Source organism: Camelus ferus, chromosome 11 (assembly GCF_009834535.1).
Source record: "Camelus ferus isolate YT-003-E chromosome 11, BCGSAC_Cfer_1.0, whole genome shotgun sequence".
Lineage (NCBI taxonomy): Eukaryota > Metazoa > Chordata > Mammalia > Artiodactyla > Camelidae > Camelus > Camelus ferus.
In genome coordinates, this window is record NC_045706.1 from 2,862,806 (window position 1) to 2,879,846 (window position 17,041).

General features: G+C 52.7%; 1 protein-coding gene across 2 annotated transcripts in view; it reads right to left on the reverse strand.

Moving 5' to 3' along the window:
* The window catches only part of MGMT (O-6-methylguanine-DNA methyltransferase), a 230,785-nt gene that overhangs the window by 25,877 nt on the left and 187,867 nt on the right, over positions 1 to 17,041 (reverse strand). For both annotated transcript variants that reach the window (XM_006179652.3, XM_014554999.2), the window contains exon 3: positions 9,758 to 9,918. In XM_006179652.3, the coding sequence (XP_006179714.1) occupies positions 9,758 to 9,918 (161 nt within the window). The remainder of the gene's footprint in view (positions 1 to 9,757; positions 9,919 to 17,041) is intronic.

Below are 17,041 nucleotides of genomic sequence, written 5' to 3' on the forward strand. Positions count from 1 at the left end.
AATACAAATGGGACCATTAGTGTATTTTAACGCGTTAGCTTTGACGCAAATAAATGAGACCACTCCTGAAACCTTCCACACGGACCCGTGTTCTAGAAAAGGCAGCACACCAGGTGGAGACTCTGGGGCCCCCAGCCAGGTGCTACCACCAAGGGACCTCGGGAACCTCGCGTGGGTCCCAGACGCAGGCTGTGACGAACATCAAAAGGTGTTAATGGTTTCAATATTTATCTGCTGCAGGGAAGCTCTCTGAAAAGGAGACCGAAAAAAAATTCTGCTAATGGCTGTGTCTTCGCCATTAAAATGAAAAGCTTAATGCATCTTATAATCAGAGGACAATTTGCAAATCATTAAGAGAAATGTAAAATTCCATTAAAATACAAATCAAGAGACTCTCCCTGGACTAATAATCTTTTTGATATTATTTTGCATTTCACTATTTCTGTTCCAACACCCAGGCCCCACAAATGATCAGTTCCCGAACACGCTATTTACCGCAGCCTACCTCTTTAACGAGAAACCGAGAGGGGGATAATCTGCTATTCAGAGCAGGTACTAATGAAGAATTCCATATATTCTGAAATTTAATTAAAACCCCAAAGATTTCAAATTAGATGCAATTTGAAATGCCTGGGGCAGAAATACATGCATTGCGTGGTGAGGGTACCACACTGAAAGTTGATACCGTAATTGGTCTTGATGTATTTTTGTGTTGCCGGGCTGAAGCACAGAACTCATAACCATATAAAAATTCTCTGTAGATTACCTGCTCATTGAAAATGCCATCACTCAGGTAGTTCTCTACTAAATTACCATGCTACTAAAATGCACAAAGTGATTCGGAGTGCAGAGCGGCACAGCTGGCCGACGCTGCCGGTGAGTTATGCGTGCGTCAACGCGGCCTTTTTTCTTAGTAAAATATGCTCAGCTGAATATTAAAATATAATTGGCATTCAACCTAAGTAGCTTAAACCATTTTGTTATCTTCTTTTAAACCGATTTGGCTCCTCCACAGTTATTTTCAAGGATGCGATTCACAAACTAATGACACCATCACATTCACGAGATCTGTGCTGCTTTACGTTCGTCATAAATAGGCGCAGTTCCCACAGTCTGCCAGGGCCGGCCTTTAACACGAGCTGCTCTTGAACATCAAAGGCCCAATCTGGGGGAAAAGAAAGGAGGGGATATGCCATTTATGTTGGTTCTTGCATATTTCACTCTACAAAGAGGGAGAGATGTGAATTTCCTGGGAAAAGCGCGAGTCCTGGCTGAGCAGGAGCCCGGGTCTCCCGGCACGGCTGCCGGGCCTCCCTCACACTGTCTGGGGAAGGGCTGCACCTGGGATGCTGCCGTTGGACCTGTCCGCAACGGCAGACAGTGCGCCCGTCCCCCGCCTCCCGCACACAGACCCGGGGTGGGTCCTTCACCCGCTGGGTCTCTGCAACCTCAGCTGGCAGAACTCGGGGCGGGAAGTGCGGTCGCCTGCCGTCACAGACGCTGTGCCCACGAGTGCGGCCGAGGGGCGGGCTGACCAGGGTGCTGCTGCCCAAACACTACCAATGTTTACTGAGGCTTCCAGGGTGGGGAACGTCTGAACGTAACTCAGTGACATATTTAAGAGCTAAAAAGACTGCCTTTTCCTCTGCTTCATTCTTCAGTCTTCAGAAGCACTTCATCACGTGGCCTTAAAGCACCGCACCTCACCCTGGCCCCGGGCCTCTGGCAGGTCTGCTCTGCCCTGCTGGACCCCACCCCAGGCAGTCCCAGAGCTTCACCAACAGCCTCACGCCTCCCAAGGAGGGAGGCGATGCTTCTGCATGTAAGTACCTCACTTTTCCGTCCTGACATTTGAAACACGACCTTCAAAGGGGTACGTGTACACATAAATCTTACCCTCTGAGGCAGCCTGAACACAAGCGTCGCAGGTAAAAACCACAAGTGACAGAGCATTTAAATTAAGTAATAGTTTTTACACTTCTGGCTCCTACACATAGCGTCACAGCATCACTGCCATCAGTTTTACATCAATATTTGTACATTTAACATCGGTAACTTACAGTTCAATTCTATGCACCATTTTACTAAAATACCATTTTCTCATGTATCACTGGGACAGTGTGCTGTACCCCAGAAATTGACACATTGTAACTGACTGTCTGCCAATCAAAGAAAACATTTTCTCTATCAGCCCAGTAGTAGAGATGATTCTATTTACTACTGCTCGCATGATACCACAATACACTAACACTGCCTGAAAAATGTGAATAGACAACATCTTATGACAACAAAAATATTAATTCAAACATTCTCTCTGAACTCAGCATACACTGATATAATGACCATGGTGGGAGTAAACATTTTGGAAGCACATTTAAGTGAAAAGTTGGTTTTTCACTTTAAAATATGGACTTGTTAGTGGATTCCTATTTTTCCAAGCCCATTTCAAATGAAAAATCATTGCAGTGACAATGTAATTTACTTCTCCTAGTAGGCAGACACCCGATTCTCCTTTTTTAAGGTGAAATACACCCAAATCCAACAGAGGACCTTGCAGGTAAGATCTCTCTAAACGTGTGAGTGTAATTAGGATGATTTTTACCTTTAATAGAAGCTTTCACTGATTTGATGTTTAATGATCACACTAGAGATAATACTTATATTTTAATGTATTTTCTCATAAAACTGACACTTGTAATAATTTCAATTTTAAGTACAACTTATTTGTAATAGAGACGCCATTGTATTCTACAAGGTTTGAACGTAGCTGACTTTCAAACCAACCTTTTGGTTACCTTTTGAGCTTGGTTAAATTACACTGTGTGACCTCAGTGGCCCTGATTGAAGGCATTCTCAAGTTCAATTTTTTGCCTGATTTATGGAAACCTCAGGGAACGAAGGATCCGACCACCTCTTAGATTTAGGAGAAAACTTTCACTGGACTAGACTTCCCAGGAGCCTCTGGTAATTACTGATTAGACAGAGGGCTCTCTGCACGGGGACACCACGCACTTCCCCGGAGCCCAGCAGGCTGGTTCCATTCCAGCCACTGCAGCATTTCAGGAGCAGCTCTCCACGACTGGCCTCTCTCCCATGGGAGGGGGTGGGCATCTTCTCACACTTTCCATCCACGGTGAGGGTATGTGAATACTTAAACTCTATCACCGCACCCCCAGGACAAGACCTACATCAGGCATGTGGAGAATGAGATCGCATCTGGAACCTGGAGACCCCTCCCCTCTGCTGGCCACTCTCGTCGCTCACAGGTCTCAAGAAGAAGGCTCTGGGTAGCTCTGCCGATGCTCCAACCTAGGGTCTCCTGGTAAAGTGCCAGCACCCGGCAAGACTCTTCAGACTCTCAGGGGCCTCACGCCCTGACAGTGGGGTGTCCAGGTGCAGCCTGTCCTGCCCACTCTTTGCAAATCAAAAGAGGAAGGATTACACTGTCTCATCTACTTTTCCACCTGGCTGTGTGCAAAGCTCCAGAAGCACAGAGACATGCTTACACCACCTAGAACCTATTTAAGCTGCTAATCACAACAGCAGAAGGACTCCTAAATGTGCAGTTACGTCTCAAACAAAAATCATGATTAAATTCGGAATGTTACCTTTACTGGGTGAAGCACACAGCCAAAGCACTTAGAACAACGGGATCTATTTTAATAAATTCCCTTAAAAGCAGTAATTCTCAAAATAGGGGATACACACACACATTATATATACACGTATACATGTGCCTATGGATACACAAACACACGTATATATGCACATGTGTATGTATATTTTTTGCCTCTGGTAAGATTTTCGCGTGCCTTGGGGAGGGGTGAGAAGTACAGAAATTGTAAGCACAGTCTTGCTGACATGTTTTCTAGAGCGTTCTGATACATACACCCCTAGACGAAGGGGTTCAAGACTAAGGTGAGAAGCTGTTTGCTTGAACAAACAGCAGTTGAAATGTTAAAAAAAAACACCCTCTCCCAGTTCAAGATGTGGTTACACAGCACAAAGAATAAGCAAGTACTAATGACAATTGCCAGGCAGGAAACTGCACAAAAATAAACTGCAAAACAGTGAACCTAAGACATAATCTGAACCTCAGGCTCTCTGGCCCGTGACGGTCGCCGACACGCCAACAGCAGCTGCTCAGTCAAGCCGAAGAGCTCGCAGGGAGGTGCACCGACTGCGTCTGAGCTGGCTGGGCCAGCCTCCCGCACGCCCACCCTTCTGTTCAGGCTGGGAGCCCCCAACTCCGAGAAGCTCTTGGCCCGGGACACGGAATTCCAGTACTCTAACAGTGTGTTGCACCGAGGGGCTAGAAGTGATGAGATACTCAGATACGGACGGGGCCAGGCGGGCGGGGGTGGCTGAGGAGCCCACGAAGGATGCTCCTGTCCACCAGGAAGAGGACAAGCTGAAAGCCAGACAGAGGGACTGTCCGGAGGAAGCAGGGCTCTCCTCTGAGCGGCTCTGCAAAGGGAAGGAGGGCATGTGGGGCTGGCTCTGGTCCTAGGGGGGCAGCAGCGGGGAGGCGGGTTGATGACGTCCTGAAGGCTAAGCGGCAAACAGTCACCCAGACAGACTCAGCGCTCCCACCCCTGTCGCCCCCAGGACTCGCCTACACCCCTAGCCCTTGGCCTTCACGGAGTCCTGCCCTGCTTTTGTTCATAAACATTCCCACTTGTCTGTTTTCTCTGGGGCCCTGAACTCCAGAAACGCCTGGGTTTCACTCCGCATGACAGGGGAGAGGGGTTGCCCGGCAGCGGCCCCCTGCATCGATCCGGCAGCCCTGACCCTCTTCCGGGCCCGCCGCCCACTCCCAGGCTTTTGATCCGGTCCTTTCGCCTCCACCTTCCCCGGCCTCAGCCTCGGAAGGTCGCAGACCCAGATGTCCGCGTGCGTCTGCCCTGAACTGCAGCTCAGCAGCTCCGGGGCTGAAAGCAGCACCTTCTCACCAGCAGTCTCCTTCCTGCTTAATTTAAGTGCGCCGTCGTGAGCTTTTGCTCTCATCAACACGCTGGCTCCGGAAGGCGCACAAACCTCCCAGGTACACCAGGTGATGTCTCAGTAACAGCTTTTATAAGCCGTCACCTGAAACGCGGGAGACTCTCCTGAACCCATAGAGCGTTTTCTGTTGTAGCTATTACGTTCGCTTTAAATTGGTGGTAAGTCTTTGTTTGGTTTTGTTTTTAAGTTGAAGAAAAATACCAGCACAAGCTGCCCGAAAGCACGAAGCTGCCTCCTGCTGCGGGTCCAGAGGGGAGGCTAAGAGAACACCCACCGTCTCCATCCCAGCCCCGTGCCGGCAGACCCGGGGGGCTCACCACGTGTGTGGGGACAAGAACCCCAGAGTCAGCTCGTGGGACACTGACCAAAGGGGGCCCAGGCCCTCCTCCTGGGGAGCCCGCCAGCCTGGTCCGGCAGGTGTGCTACTTCCTGGACGTGAGTGGCAGCAGGGGAGTGGGGGGCTGCATCCCGTGGAGGCTGGGGGGTGGGCTGGGCTGGGCTGGCAGCCCTCGCTCGGCTGTCCGGGAGGGATTTTTAGTTTCCAAGGCCTATCTGCAGTTAGGACTCGAGGTAGTGACGCTGTCCCCTCCTCCTCGTGGTCGGACTGCCCTGCAGGACCCACGTGCCCCATGGAAAGGCACGGTGGGGCCTCATCCGGGACACAGTGGGGAGATTAACTCACCCTGAAGGGGCCTTTCCCTGACTGACTGCGTGGCAGGACTTTCCAGAGGCCCCTTTGAAAGAGGGTTCGACAGAGACACAGGAACACGAGAATCCTCTTCAAGGCCCTGGAGTAGGAGGTGCAAAAAACTTCCTTCTAGCCAGCGGGTTAAAAAAATGCAGATTTTACTGCTGCCATGCAACTGGATTTCATAGCTACAAGCTAACAGCTGTGACGAAGGAATTATTAAAGTGTTAAATATTTCATTTAAAAGGGAACATTGCAGCCACTTTAAAGAGAAAACTTGGAACTCATCTGTTGAAAACCACTGTGTGTGAGATGGTGCAGGAAGGACGGCTGAGGTCCTGCGCACTTGCCCCGGGGGTCACGGACCAGGTTGGTCCTTCCCCAGCCAGGGTCCTTGGGGGGGGGCTGTCCCCGGGGAGCTCCCACCCAGCCTGGCAGAAAAAAGCACAAAGCCCCAGGGTTAGAGTGCGGGTGGGGCTGCCACCCACCTGCTTGGCCACGCCTGCCGGGAGGGGAGGGCAGAAGGGCTGAGAAGGGGCAGAAAGTGTCTACACACATTGTAAACCTGAACGTGATCTTGGTTTTCTGCAGGCCCCCCTTTTCCTGAACTCATTGTGAAATACTGCGTTCTGGCACCGCCTTCCTTAGTCATTCTAACTGCCTCTGCCATTGACCTCCGAGGCTATAAACAGTGAGATGCATGTTATACACAGAAGCTGCGTTTTTAAAATAAGTAAACAGAAAGAAGTTAGGGAGTATTAACAGAAAATAAGCTTAAATGCTATTTCATTGTGAAAGAAACAGTAAGATTTATTTCAAGAATAATGGCTTCATTAAATAACTATGTTTGGAGAAGACTGAATTCAAGATAAACAAAGCTGACCCTTGTAAGAGGTTTATGGAGAGGACCTGACTTCCCTAAAAATGCTTCGTTGTGTTACAAGAGGGCTGGCTCGTTAGCAAAACACAAAAACAAACAAACAAACAAAACCCAACCCTACAAAATATTAATTTCTGGTTTTGAAATTAAGTGACTAAAACACAGTCTCAGGCGGAATTAGAACCACCCTCATTCACACTCACCTTGTGCTTACTTCGCCCGCACAGGGCAGCTCCCCCGCAGTAACTGGGACCTCCCTTTCCCACAGAGGGAGCCCACCTGTTGTGGCCCCAAAGGCAGCCCCCCCCAGGCTTCCAGACCGCTGGGCAGGGGGACCGCTTAATGGTTCCTTGGTAGAAATGCCCAGATAATTAACTTGTTACTACTCAGACTTCGGAAATGCCCCAAGATAAGAAGTTGATGGATGTGAAATTTCCCATATTTGATGTTTTACCCTACAAAAACGGCAGTTCCATCTGGTTCAACTCAGCACAGTTTTGTGACTCGCCTTACAAAACGGGCCCACGGCGAGCAGCACACTCAACTCTCGGAAGCATCCTGATGGGCGAGTGGTCCCGTCCCAGCACAGCGGGACCTCTGGGCCACAGGCCAGGCCGGGGCTGGGCTAGCTGGGCCCACAGAGTGGGTCGGGGCAGGGCCGGAGCCTCACAGGCGGGCCCTGCGAAGAGCGGGGGCCGAGCGGGTTGGGGGGACGCTGGGACCCAGGGAGGGGCAGGGCTGGGGCCAGTCATCTCCTTGTTTCTGAACAAACTGAAATAGGTAGACCTGGTCTAAATCTCAGAGGAATGTGATGAAAAATGACATCCAGACATTTGCTGAACATATTCACAATCTGAGATGCACAGAGAAGTCCGTCCAGGAAGCGTTTATTCCACGACAGATGCACCCATCCTGCCTCCTTCCTCCTGTGGATCCACAGCTGCCAGCAGCTCCGAGGCTCTGGGGCGCCTTCCCACGTGCCGTGGTTTCACCGGCCATGGGCACGGAGCAGAGAGAGAGCAAAGCCAGCTACCGCTGGATGGAGGGGGCGTCACCACATCCGGGGGTCAATGCCAATTAACTACGTGCTAGTGGTCGTGTTATAACCACCCACCACCTCCCTCCTTAAGCCATAAAAGCCACACACCTGGTCCCTGCCCAGGAGACGTGACTCAGCCAAATGAGAGAAAGCTGGTGGGCACACGCTGTGGCCTGGGGGCGCTGGCCCTGCAGCCCCCACTGCCTGTCAGCAGGCCGGCCTGCCCGGGACCCCGGCCCCCACCCTGGAACCCAGCTGGAGGGGACTCGGCCCAGTCTCAGGTGCCCGCCAGCACTGCAGGGCTTCTCCGACAGGGGGCGGGCAACTGGGGTGGCTGGACAGCCTTCATCCTTGTCTCAACAGCTACTTGCTGCTTGTCCTGGGTGCCCAGCCTCACCGTGACCATGACTGTGATCGTGACCGTGGCCGGCTGGCAGAGGAGGTGACCAAGCTTGGGCCCAGAGCCGGGAAGGCAGGCGGCGGGGTGAGTGTGGTCTTCAGGCACTGTGGACAGGACTGGAGGCTTTTACAAGCTTACCCCCTGCCTGACCCCCAGGAGATCGTACAGATGCCTCCTGCCCTGGTTTCCTAATTTTTCTGCTCTGAAATTTCCTGAAGCTTAAATTTCAGCTCACTTGTTTGACAGACTTAAAGGCAAGGAAAGCAGCTTGGCCAGCTCTTTCCTGTTCCCGCTGGCAGCGCAGTAATCCCCCAACGGCTGTAGGAGATGGACGAGCTCACCGTCGAAGATTTGCAAGCCTCTGCTTTACAAACAGACCCACATCTGAGCTCCTGAAAGCGCGGAGCAAGACCCCCACCCTGCACCTGGCACGTGGGAGGTGGGCATGCGGGGCGCCTCCCACACCCTGTGTGGACGGGGGTGTGGGAGAGGGGAGACCTGGGCAGGTGGGCGAGCGCTGGGCCGGGGCGGCCAGGCGTCTGTAGGGCACCACCTGGACCGCGAGGGCCCCGTTCGTGATGCGGATGGTGGAGGGTTTCTGGACATGTGTAGACGTGGGGCAAAGCCCCTCCAGCTCCCACGCCTTGTCCTCGAGACGCCCTTCTGGACGTTCTGGAGACCCCACAGAAAGGAACCTTCTGGAGACAGCCCTGTGTGACCCGAGTGCCCCTGTTCACTTTCAGGTCATCACGAGCAGAACTGTCAGAGGGTCTATCTGGTCACTCGCCCGACCCTGTGTGTCAGCTCGGGTATTGGCTCAGCTTTCTGGAGCTTTTTCCTGCTTCCCCTGAACACTCTACTCCATCGTCACGTTCATTTTTGCTGAAACCACAGCCGCAATTAGAATACCATTAAACTTACCTAGTAAATTCCATTTTGAAATTCAAGACTGCTTTAGATTGACCTCGTCTAAAATCTCAGGGTAATTTTTTTCCTTAAGTGCACACACGCACACGTATATATCTGTATGTAAATACACACTTGTTTATATTAAAACGACTATGAAAAAAATCACTACGCAAAATAACCTCTGGTATGTGTCCGGAATGACTTTAGTTGCCATAATTAAGTTCCAAACAAAAGCTTAAAAAGGAACGTCTGGGAAAATGTTTTTAGGTTATCACAGACTTTATGTGCCGTTAGCATCCTGCATGTAGACAGTAAGTTCTCAATTCATCCCTTAAGAATATAGCATCTAACTATGTAAGTTTGAGAAATTAAATTGAAAACTTAGTCAAGGAGACAAGATGCTGCTACCCGCACGGATTTAAGTGTCACCAACTGAGTTTATGGAAGTGGCTAATTGTCCATGTACAAGCCTCATTTTCTGTGCTGTTGGCAAGCAGATAGTTTAAGTTAACAATAAGCTTATTGAAAAAATTTACTGCCATTCAGATGTGTTCCTGTTTAAACCTTTCAGCCAGCCAGAGTCAGGAGTCGATCTGCATGGATCATTTTTACTGCCTTAGCCAAGAATTATGCGACCGTGTGCCAAAACTAACACAGCCACTTGGAACGCGTGGGGATGGCGAACTCTTACGTTTGCCGCGTGGCCACGTGCTGTCTCTGTTTAGGTGATGTGAAGACACTGAGTTTGCACAGTCAGTAAAGGGAGCTGTGATCTAAGTGAGCGGTCATAAGTCAAGCTCCCTGAGCGGCGCACCGCGAGGCGGCTGGGTGACTGACCTTGCTGGAAAATGGGATGGTGAAGGGCCGGCACCGGGAGCTCCTCCAGGACTGCGGGCTTGTGGAAATAGGCCTCCAGCCAGGCCGCGCACTGCGTCAGGGGCTCCGTCATTCCCTCCGGGCCTCCGGGCATCTCAGGACTGGTGGGGGCCTCCGCGGGGCTGCAAAAGGGATAACAAGACCTTAATACACCTCAAGAAGCACACGGGGAACGCCACTGCACCTGGCCGGGGGCGTCTCGACTAGCTGCATGTACCACGGGTGCTGGGACAGCAGGGGATGACGGCGGGAGCACAGGGTGCGAGACGCCTGGGTGCTACTTCACCCACATTTCCGCCTCCAGGCTTTCAGAGACACAGTCTTTGACACGAGGCAATTAGGAGGGAGGGCACCCTAGCAGGTGAGCCACTGCGACGTGGGTGCGATGAGCTCTTCCTGAGGCCCCCCACCCCAGCACCCCCGGGGGCGGGCGCCCGAATGAAGTGGGGAGGCCACGCCCACTTGGCCCGGCCCAGCACACGTGTGACAGGTGCGGCTGGAGTGCCCAGGGACACGGGCCTGAGCCCGCCTCAGGAGGAGCGGGGCCCCAGCGCGTGCAGGGCTGTGCAGGTTTGGAAATGCGCACGCACCATCCTACAAGCAGCGGGGAGCGGCCGAGACCTTTAAGCAGAGTCTCACGAGCAAGCAGTCCTGTGCTGGGGTCCGGGCCTCAGCGTCCACAGGTCTGAGTCTCCAAGGTCCTTGCATCTTTCCAGAAATAAACTTCCCTGGATGGGATGCACAGAGGTCCCCTTCACGCCGTTTTCCACAAATGGAGTTGGGGGGTTGGGGAAGGCTGTGTAAGCACATGACTGTGAGTGGTGGCAAGGAAGGAAGCTGGGAATGAATGGATAAAGGAGAAATGAGCCCACCAAGATGCCCAGGGAGACAGGGGCCGCTGAGGCCCAGGCCCGGCACCGCTGGCCATCCGGGCGGTCCTGCGGACAACACAGCTGAACCGAGCAGGCCCAGGGCTCCTGCAGGCTGCCGGCTTTGGCAGGGGGCGAGGAGGGGGCCGCACGGATGGGCTCACTGCACAGGCAGAGAGGGGCCTGCAGAGCCGGCAGCAGAATGCCATCCCGCAGAAATTCCCATGAGATGGAAACTGTCTTCTTGTTGCCCTGGTTTCTCTCTCCACTGGGGCGTCTGCCATAGAAAGGAGGGGACTTCTGTCCTGTGCTGGCCTGAAATGTTTTCCCATCAGAGAAACTCCTGGTCACTCTCTTGCTGCTCTGCTTCCCACTTACTGAGTGACAGTGTGCTGATGGAGTAGGAAAGAAAGACAGAGAAGGGCCACGTGCTCTGCCGTCCTGCTCACGGGGTTGCGGAGAGACGGGGTGACCGAGCTCCCTCCAGACAAAGAACACGCCCAGGGAGCACGCAGGTGCCCGCGCTCAAACCGCATGTCAGCGCCCTTGACCCTGTGGGGAGCAGGAGAGGGCCCAGGACGCCTCAGGACCCCAGCGTCACCACCTTGGCCTGGCACCTTCCGCAGAGCCGGGCGGGGTGGGGGTGCCAGTGGAGGCAGCAGCAAAGGCAGGTGACATGCAGGCCTGGGTGGTCTCCAGGGATGGGGGGTCTGCTCGGCCGTCACACGCTGTCAACAGGGCTCCCCGCGTCGGGGGCACACAGTGCAGGAGACAGAATCTTCAACTGAGGGGCTGGGAATCTTCAACTGAGGGTCTGGGGCGTCTGTGCCCACCGGCCACCTGCTTGCTTCCGGGAGTCGTGAGTCTTACTCCAACGCCCCGCTCCGCTCAGCGGTGTCGGGAAGGGCCAGGGAGCGGTGGGCGTCCTGGGGCACTGCCCACGCTGCTGGCCGCTTCCTCCGGGTCGCTAAGGGAATTGAAATGTGAGCTGTGTTTCCGAGCATTTCCCTCTCTTAAAAGGATATTTGAAGAATTTTTATAGTAGTAAAATTCATCTTAAATTGATTTTTTATGCTTGTGCTAAAGATCTCAACCTCTGATTTACTCTGTAGTTCTCCTTTTTAACTCTTTCTCTATTGGCATTAGATAACTATTCATGGGTGAAATGTAATTAAACAGCTTTGATTCCGAAGCAAGGATTTATGGTGCTACATTTAAAATGAATGGCTTTAAACACACACATAAAACCAGATTTTTAAAGCCATGACACAAATTTCCATTTCTACAATAAAATGAAATTTATTCCCTGCCCTGCCCTCTCCTGCAACCGTGCTCTGCTCGTCCCTGGAAGAGCTGCGGTGTGACAGGACCACAGCATCACTAACGGCCCCTCTCATCGTGGAGGAGTTTCTCCTGTCTCCCCACCGACAAGCCCTGAAACCCCAATCATTATGGGCTCCATGGCCCACACTCGTTTAAATCCCACATCTATGCCGTCCTTGGGAGCCTAGCGACTCACCTAGCGCTCAAATGCACACACTCGTCGCAGGGAAGCCCCGCTGTGCGGGCGCCCGCCCCCAGGAGCAGGCAGGAAGCCAGCCCTGCAGGTGGAGACAGGAGAGACCATCCCGACGCCGCGGGGCCAACACAGAGGCCAAGGTCAGCGTCAATCTGCCCGAGACCTTCTCCCAGGATGTCCTCAGTAAGAGCAACCCTGGGGCCGATGTCGTGACAGTGGAGTCCTCTAACGTGGCACAAGAGGGCTGGCTGGTGGCTGGAAAAGGAATTTGCCTTTGTCGAGCTTTTTAACATAACAATGGCGAGCACTGGGTACCTTACAGCAAAGTCACAAATGGTTCAGTTTAAGGGTTTCTTCAAGAAATACGCAACTGTCGTCAACCCAGGGACCCTGTAGGAACAGGACCACGGTGTACTGCCTTCAGGGGGTGCTCCTGGCACACTGGGGTGTCGGACGGAGAGTGCTGGGTGACGCTGTCCTGGAGTCTGACCCCGAGAGGCAGCCTGCCCCTCTGCCCTCCTGGGCTTGGAGGAAGAACGATCTGGTGTTGAACTGCATTTCGCGTTTGTTTTGATATCAACCTGCCCGTCAACCCACATCGGGACGGGAGAAGCAGGCGAAAGGCTCCAGGACAAACTTCCGAAGTGTTGTGAGCACAGCCGGTGGCGACACCTCACCCAGGTTTACTAGGAGAACCCCAGCCTCACAGCCCTAGACACGTGAGAGTGGAAGGTGCTCAAGGGGTGACTGCCCCCACACCACGCACGAAGCTCGCCCTTCAAGACCCCGGCTTGGATGTGAACAAGAGGGGAGAGGGTTGCATCACCCTCAGGGGAGTTGGGGGACCACAAGGTGACACAGCCATGTGGAAATGACATGGGCCGTGGACAAAGGTCACGCGCGCGGGAAGCCCTGCCTGGCTGTAGCCGGCCCCCCGCCCAGGTGTGCGTCCAGCGAGGGCGCGCACCGGCCTGGGCGCAGAGAGCAGCTGCCCGCGCAGGTACCGCGGCGCCAGGAACCGGCTGGGCAGCAGGTGAGAGGCCGCCGCGGGCAAAGCGCCCGGGCTGGCTGAACCCACTGGACGGCGCGCTCAGGGTCTAGCCCTGCAGGGGACGGATGGAGGCGGCCCGCCACCAGGACAGCTGACTGAGCGCTCCCAGCTCTGCGCCTGCCAGTCCGTCCCACATCACAAGCGTGCCGACACTTTAAGCCCACCCAGCTGGGTGGGAGACGTGGGTGCTCAGGCTCCTGGGGGCCACAGGACTCCACTGGTGGTCAAGAATCAGACTCCTCGTTGCTGAGAGAGCCCTGCTCCCCACAGACATTCAGACACCACGTACTGGGCTTAAAGCGGTCTGCTGGAAGAGAACAGGCCCCCAGTCCCCCAGTCTGGCCAGCACCCTCAGTCACGCCCAGCGGGTGGGCTGTGTGACATCTGCCGGGGGTGCTGGGCGTCCCAGCGCCACTCCTCTTTCTGACCCCAGTATCTTCCCAACATCTCTCTCTTGCGAGGATGAGGGTCCTATGGTTTGGGAATGTTAACTGGTGACGCTGGAGGGTCGCCCAAGAAGAGAGTTACAAAGGCTCGTATTCTTCTGAGACCATATGGAATTTGGCAGCGAGGCACCCTGAAGGTGTCCTCTAGCGAGGCTGGGAGACCAGTTTGCAAGAAAGAGCACGGACGCTGTAACACAACCTTGAGGGTGAACAGGCGCCCTGAGCCCTGGCTGCACGCCGCTCAGGCACCCGGTGGCACTCTCGGCTCCTCCGGCCCCCAGGACACGGTGTGCAGGGTGGGGGTCCGGTACCCAGGGGCAGCGCGCAGGCCTCAGGCGCAGGCAGGCAGAACTGCAGGAGAGGAGGCGTGAGGAGCGCCGTGTGGAGACCCCGCCGACGGGCACCGGGAAGCGCAGTCGCGTCCCGCTCGGCGGGCCTCTGGCAGAGTCCCTGTGTCTGTGTCTGAAGGATTTACCCCGCATTTAATTACAACTCCCTGCTGAAGCTCAGATGCGTTTCTTCCAGCGGTAGGACTGAGGACAAATCACGCTACCTGCTTTCAGTAAAGATCTTTTTGTTTTTTAAAATGAGAAAGCTGAATAAAGCCTTTGAACTCTAGATGCCACCTAAGTTTAGTGGTTTGATTCCATTCAAGCAATTACTGAGGACCCATCAGGTACAAGGCTTATCAGCAGGCAGAAGTATCGACTTGGGGTCTGTAGTCACACGGGGCAGGCGGGGAGGGCAGGGGCGGGGAAGGGAAAGCCCCGAGGTGTGGGCGCCTCTCCTGAGGGGTGTGTTCACGGAGCCCTTCCCACACCCACTGGACTCTCCTTGTCACCTGATGACGAACAGCGAAAGGGACGGCTCCGTGACACTGCCCGGTGGCTGGCGCCATTTGGGCAGCGGCGCTGTGCAGGTGTGACGGAGTTTATACAATTATTTCAACGCTCTAGACTTACATTAGGACACAGGGTAGGAAAAGGAAAAAGTGTCAATGCCAGTAATAAGAAACACAGACCTCAAACGATACAACTGAGTGGGCCAAAGGTGAAAAACAAGAGGCGTGTCCACGGGCGCATCGACGGACACACGGCGGGGCCAAAGGCGGAGGCAAAGCTCTGCAGGGTTCGCGGGCTGTCCTCCTGCTTTCTCACCCCGTCCCAGAGCAACAGGTACTCCACGGTGGGAGGAAGCGAGGAGATGAACGCGCTGTATGAAGCACCAGCAAGGCACCTACATTTACATACAAGTGACAGATACAACCGACACTTGCACTTCAAATCCCTGGGGCGAGAGCGCCTGCCACTGACCCATGAGCTTGCCGACTGTCACGTGTTGGTTTCACTGCCTGTTTCCAAAGACGCTTCCGCAGCGGCGGAGGCAGAGGAAGAGGCTCCTGTCACACACAAGAGGCCTGCGCACCGAAGGTGGCCCACCCACCCTTCCAGGAAGCCAACAGGAGGGCGAGCTGGAGTTCCGACGGTCGGCTCAGCAAAGCCTCACGGAGGTGTCACCACCCGGTTCACAGCAGAGACGGAAATCCTGCCCCGGGCTGCACGCCTGCCACCCCACCACCACCCCCTCCGATGAATTCTACACTGATGACGCTACCATAGGCCACCAGTGGCTCACGTCCCAAGGTCAACATTATGGAGAGGAAGACGCAGTTTAAAATTTAACTGGGCCCCAATTCCCTCACCTTCTGGGTGGTCACAGATAAGTTAACATTAGAGATCAGTTTTTAATGGGCATCCCAGGCCCTCAAAATGTGGGGCTCAAATTAACGTCAGATTCAGAACCCAAACAAAACTACAGAGGAATTCACTGTCGCATTTTAAAACACGCGCCAGAAACGCAGCGAAAATTTTATGTAAATTTTCAACTCCTCTCTAAATGAGGTTCTTATTTATGAACTGTATGTCTTTTCTTTTTAAAAATAATTGATTCTTGAAAATACATCAGCTGTAATAAAACATATCTTTAAGAGACAATTCAAGCAGTACACTTGGCAGACTAGAATGCCTTAAAAAAGCCCGTCTACTTTCTCCCCTAAATGTTCCAGTTGTTAAAAGGAAAACTGTATTTTATCAACACTTTAACATATCATTAAAAATCTCTAGTATTTGACAGATGAAGATAAAAACACCCCAAAACTATAGATGAATTATCAGGTCCCTAATGATTCCAAAACAATTACAGGATGCAGAGCAATCTAGTTAAATTTTATTCAAAAGCTTACTACACTTGTGTTTTCTTTTATTTTTCTATCAAGAAACCCATGAGGTTTAAGCACAATTCATTATGTATGAGACCCCACTTGCGGTGCTCGACTGTTGATTAATAGCAAAGTTTGCTGTGTGTACATTTGCAACATTAGATGCATACAATATGCTAACTTATTCTTCCACCGAAACTAATTATTTACAAAAATGACTACTTGAGACTACAATTTATTAAATGCATGCATCCAGTCTCCATTCGGCCCCCAAAGACACCCTGGAATGAAGATCTTTTACTTGATGTGACAACTTCTAGAAACGCTGTTATTAATATTGTAAACGTGGCAAATAAAGAGTTCAAATAGCCTTATGTCTGTGTTGCGTTTGTTTTCACCGCCGAAGCAGTGAACAAAGGAGCTCTGGAACGCTCTGCACACATAGGAGAGGTACAGTCCTCTTTCCCAGAGTAATTTAGCTTCTTACACGTAAGATGCTTGCACATCAGCAATGAAACAGTTTTAAAAAGAAATAATAGCTAATATAAAAGTGGAATAAAAAGTCCTAATAAAATCGCTGCTGAAGTAGATTTATTACAATTCTGTCAAGGATACATTCAGTTCATCTGTTGAAAAAATCTGTAAAAATATAACATTTTTAAAGAGTCATTCCATTAGTCTCATCAAATTCTTGGTGCTCCCTCAAGAGACCCTTTCCCCCAAAGGATCTTTGGGGTTAGGTAGCTGTGTGATTCAACAGTTCTGCTCCCTTCTCCCAGGAGAAAATGAAGAAGGAATCAGTCTGCGAACAAGAATGGCACGTCTCAATTCTGGATACAGATTTCAAGAGGGGCATCTGGTCAGCTGAGAGAGCCTTTCAGGCTAACTCTGTAATGCACCCGGTCCAGAGCAGCAGCCACCTGCTCTGAGTGTCCGCTACCGCCTGGTGTCTCTCTGCTGGGCCACCTGGACTCCCCGCAGCTGCCCCTCTGACGCACTCAGAGACTCTCTGGCCTTGCTCTGCTCTGCTGTGGGTGCTGTGGGCGTGGGAGAGACAGAGGAGTCAGACTCCTTCCTTCACCTGCCAAGATAAGAAAATCAACGTCTGTGCCCACAGGACAGGATGACAGCGCAGAAGGCCA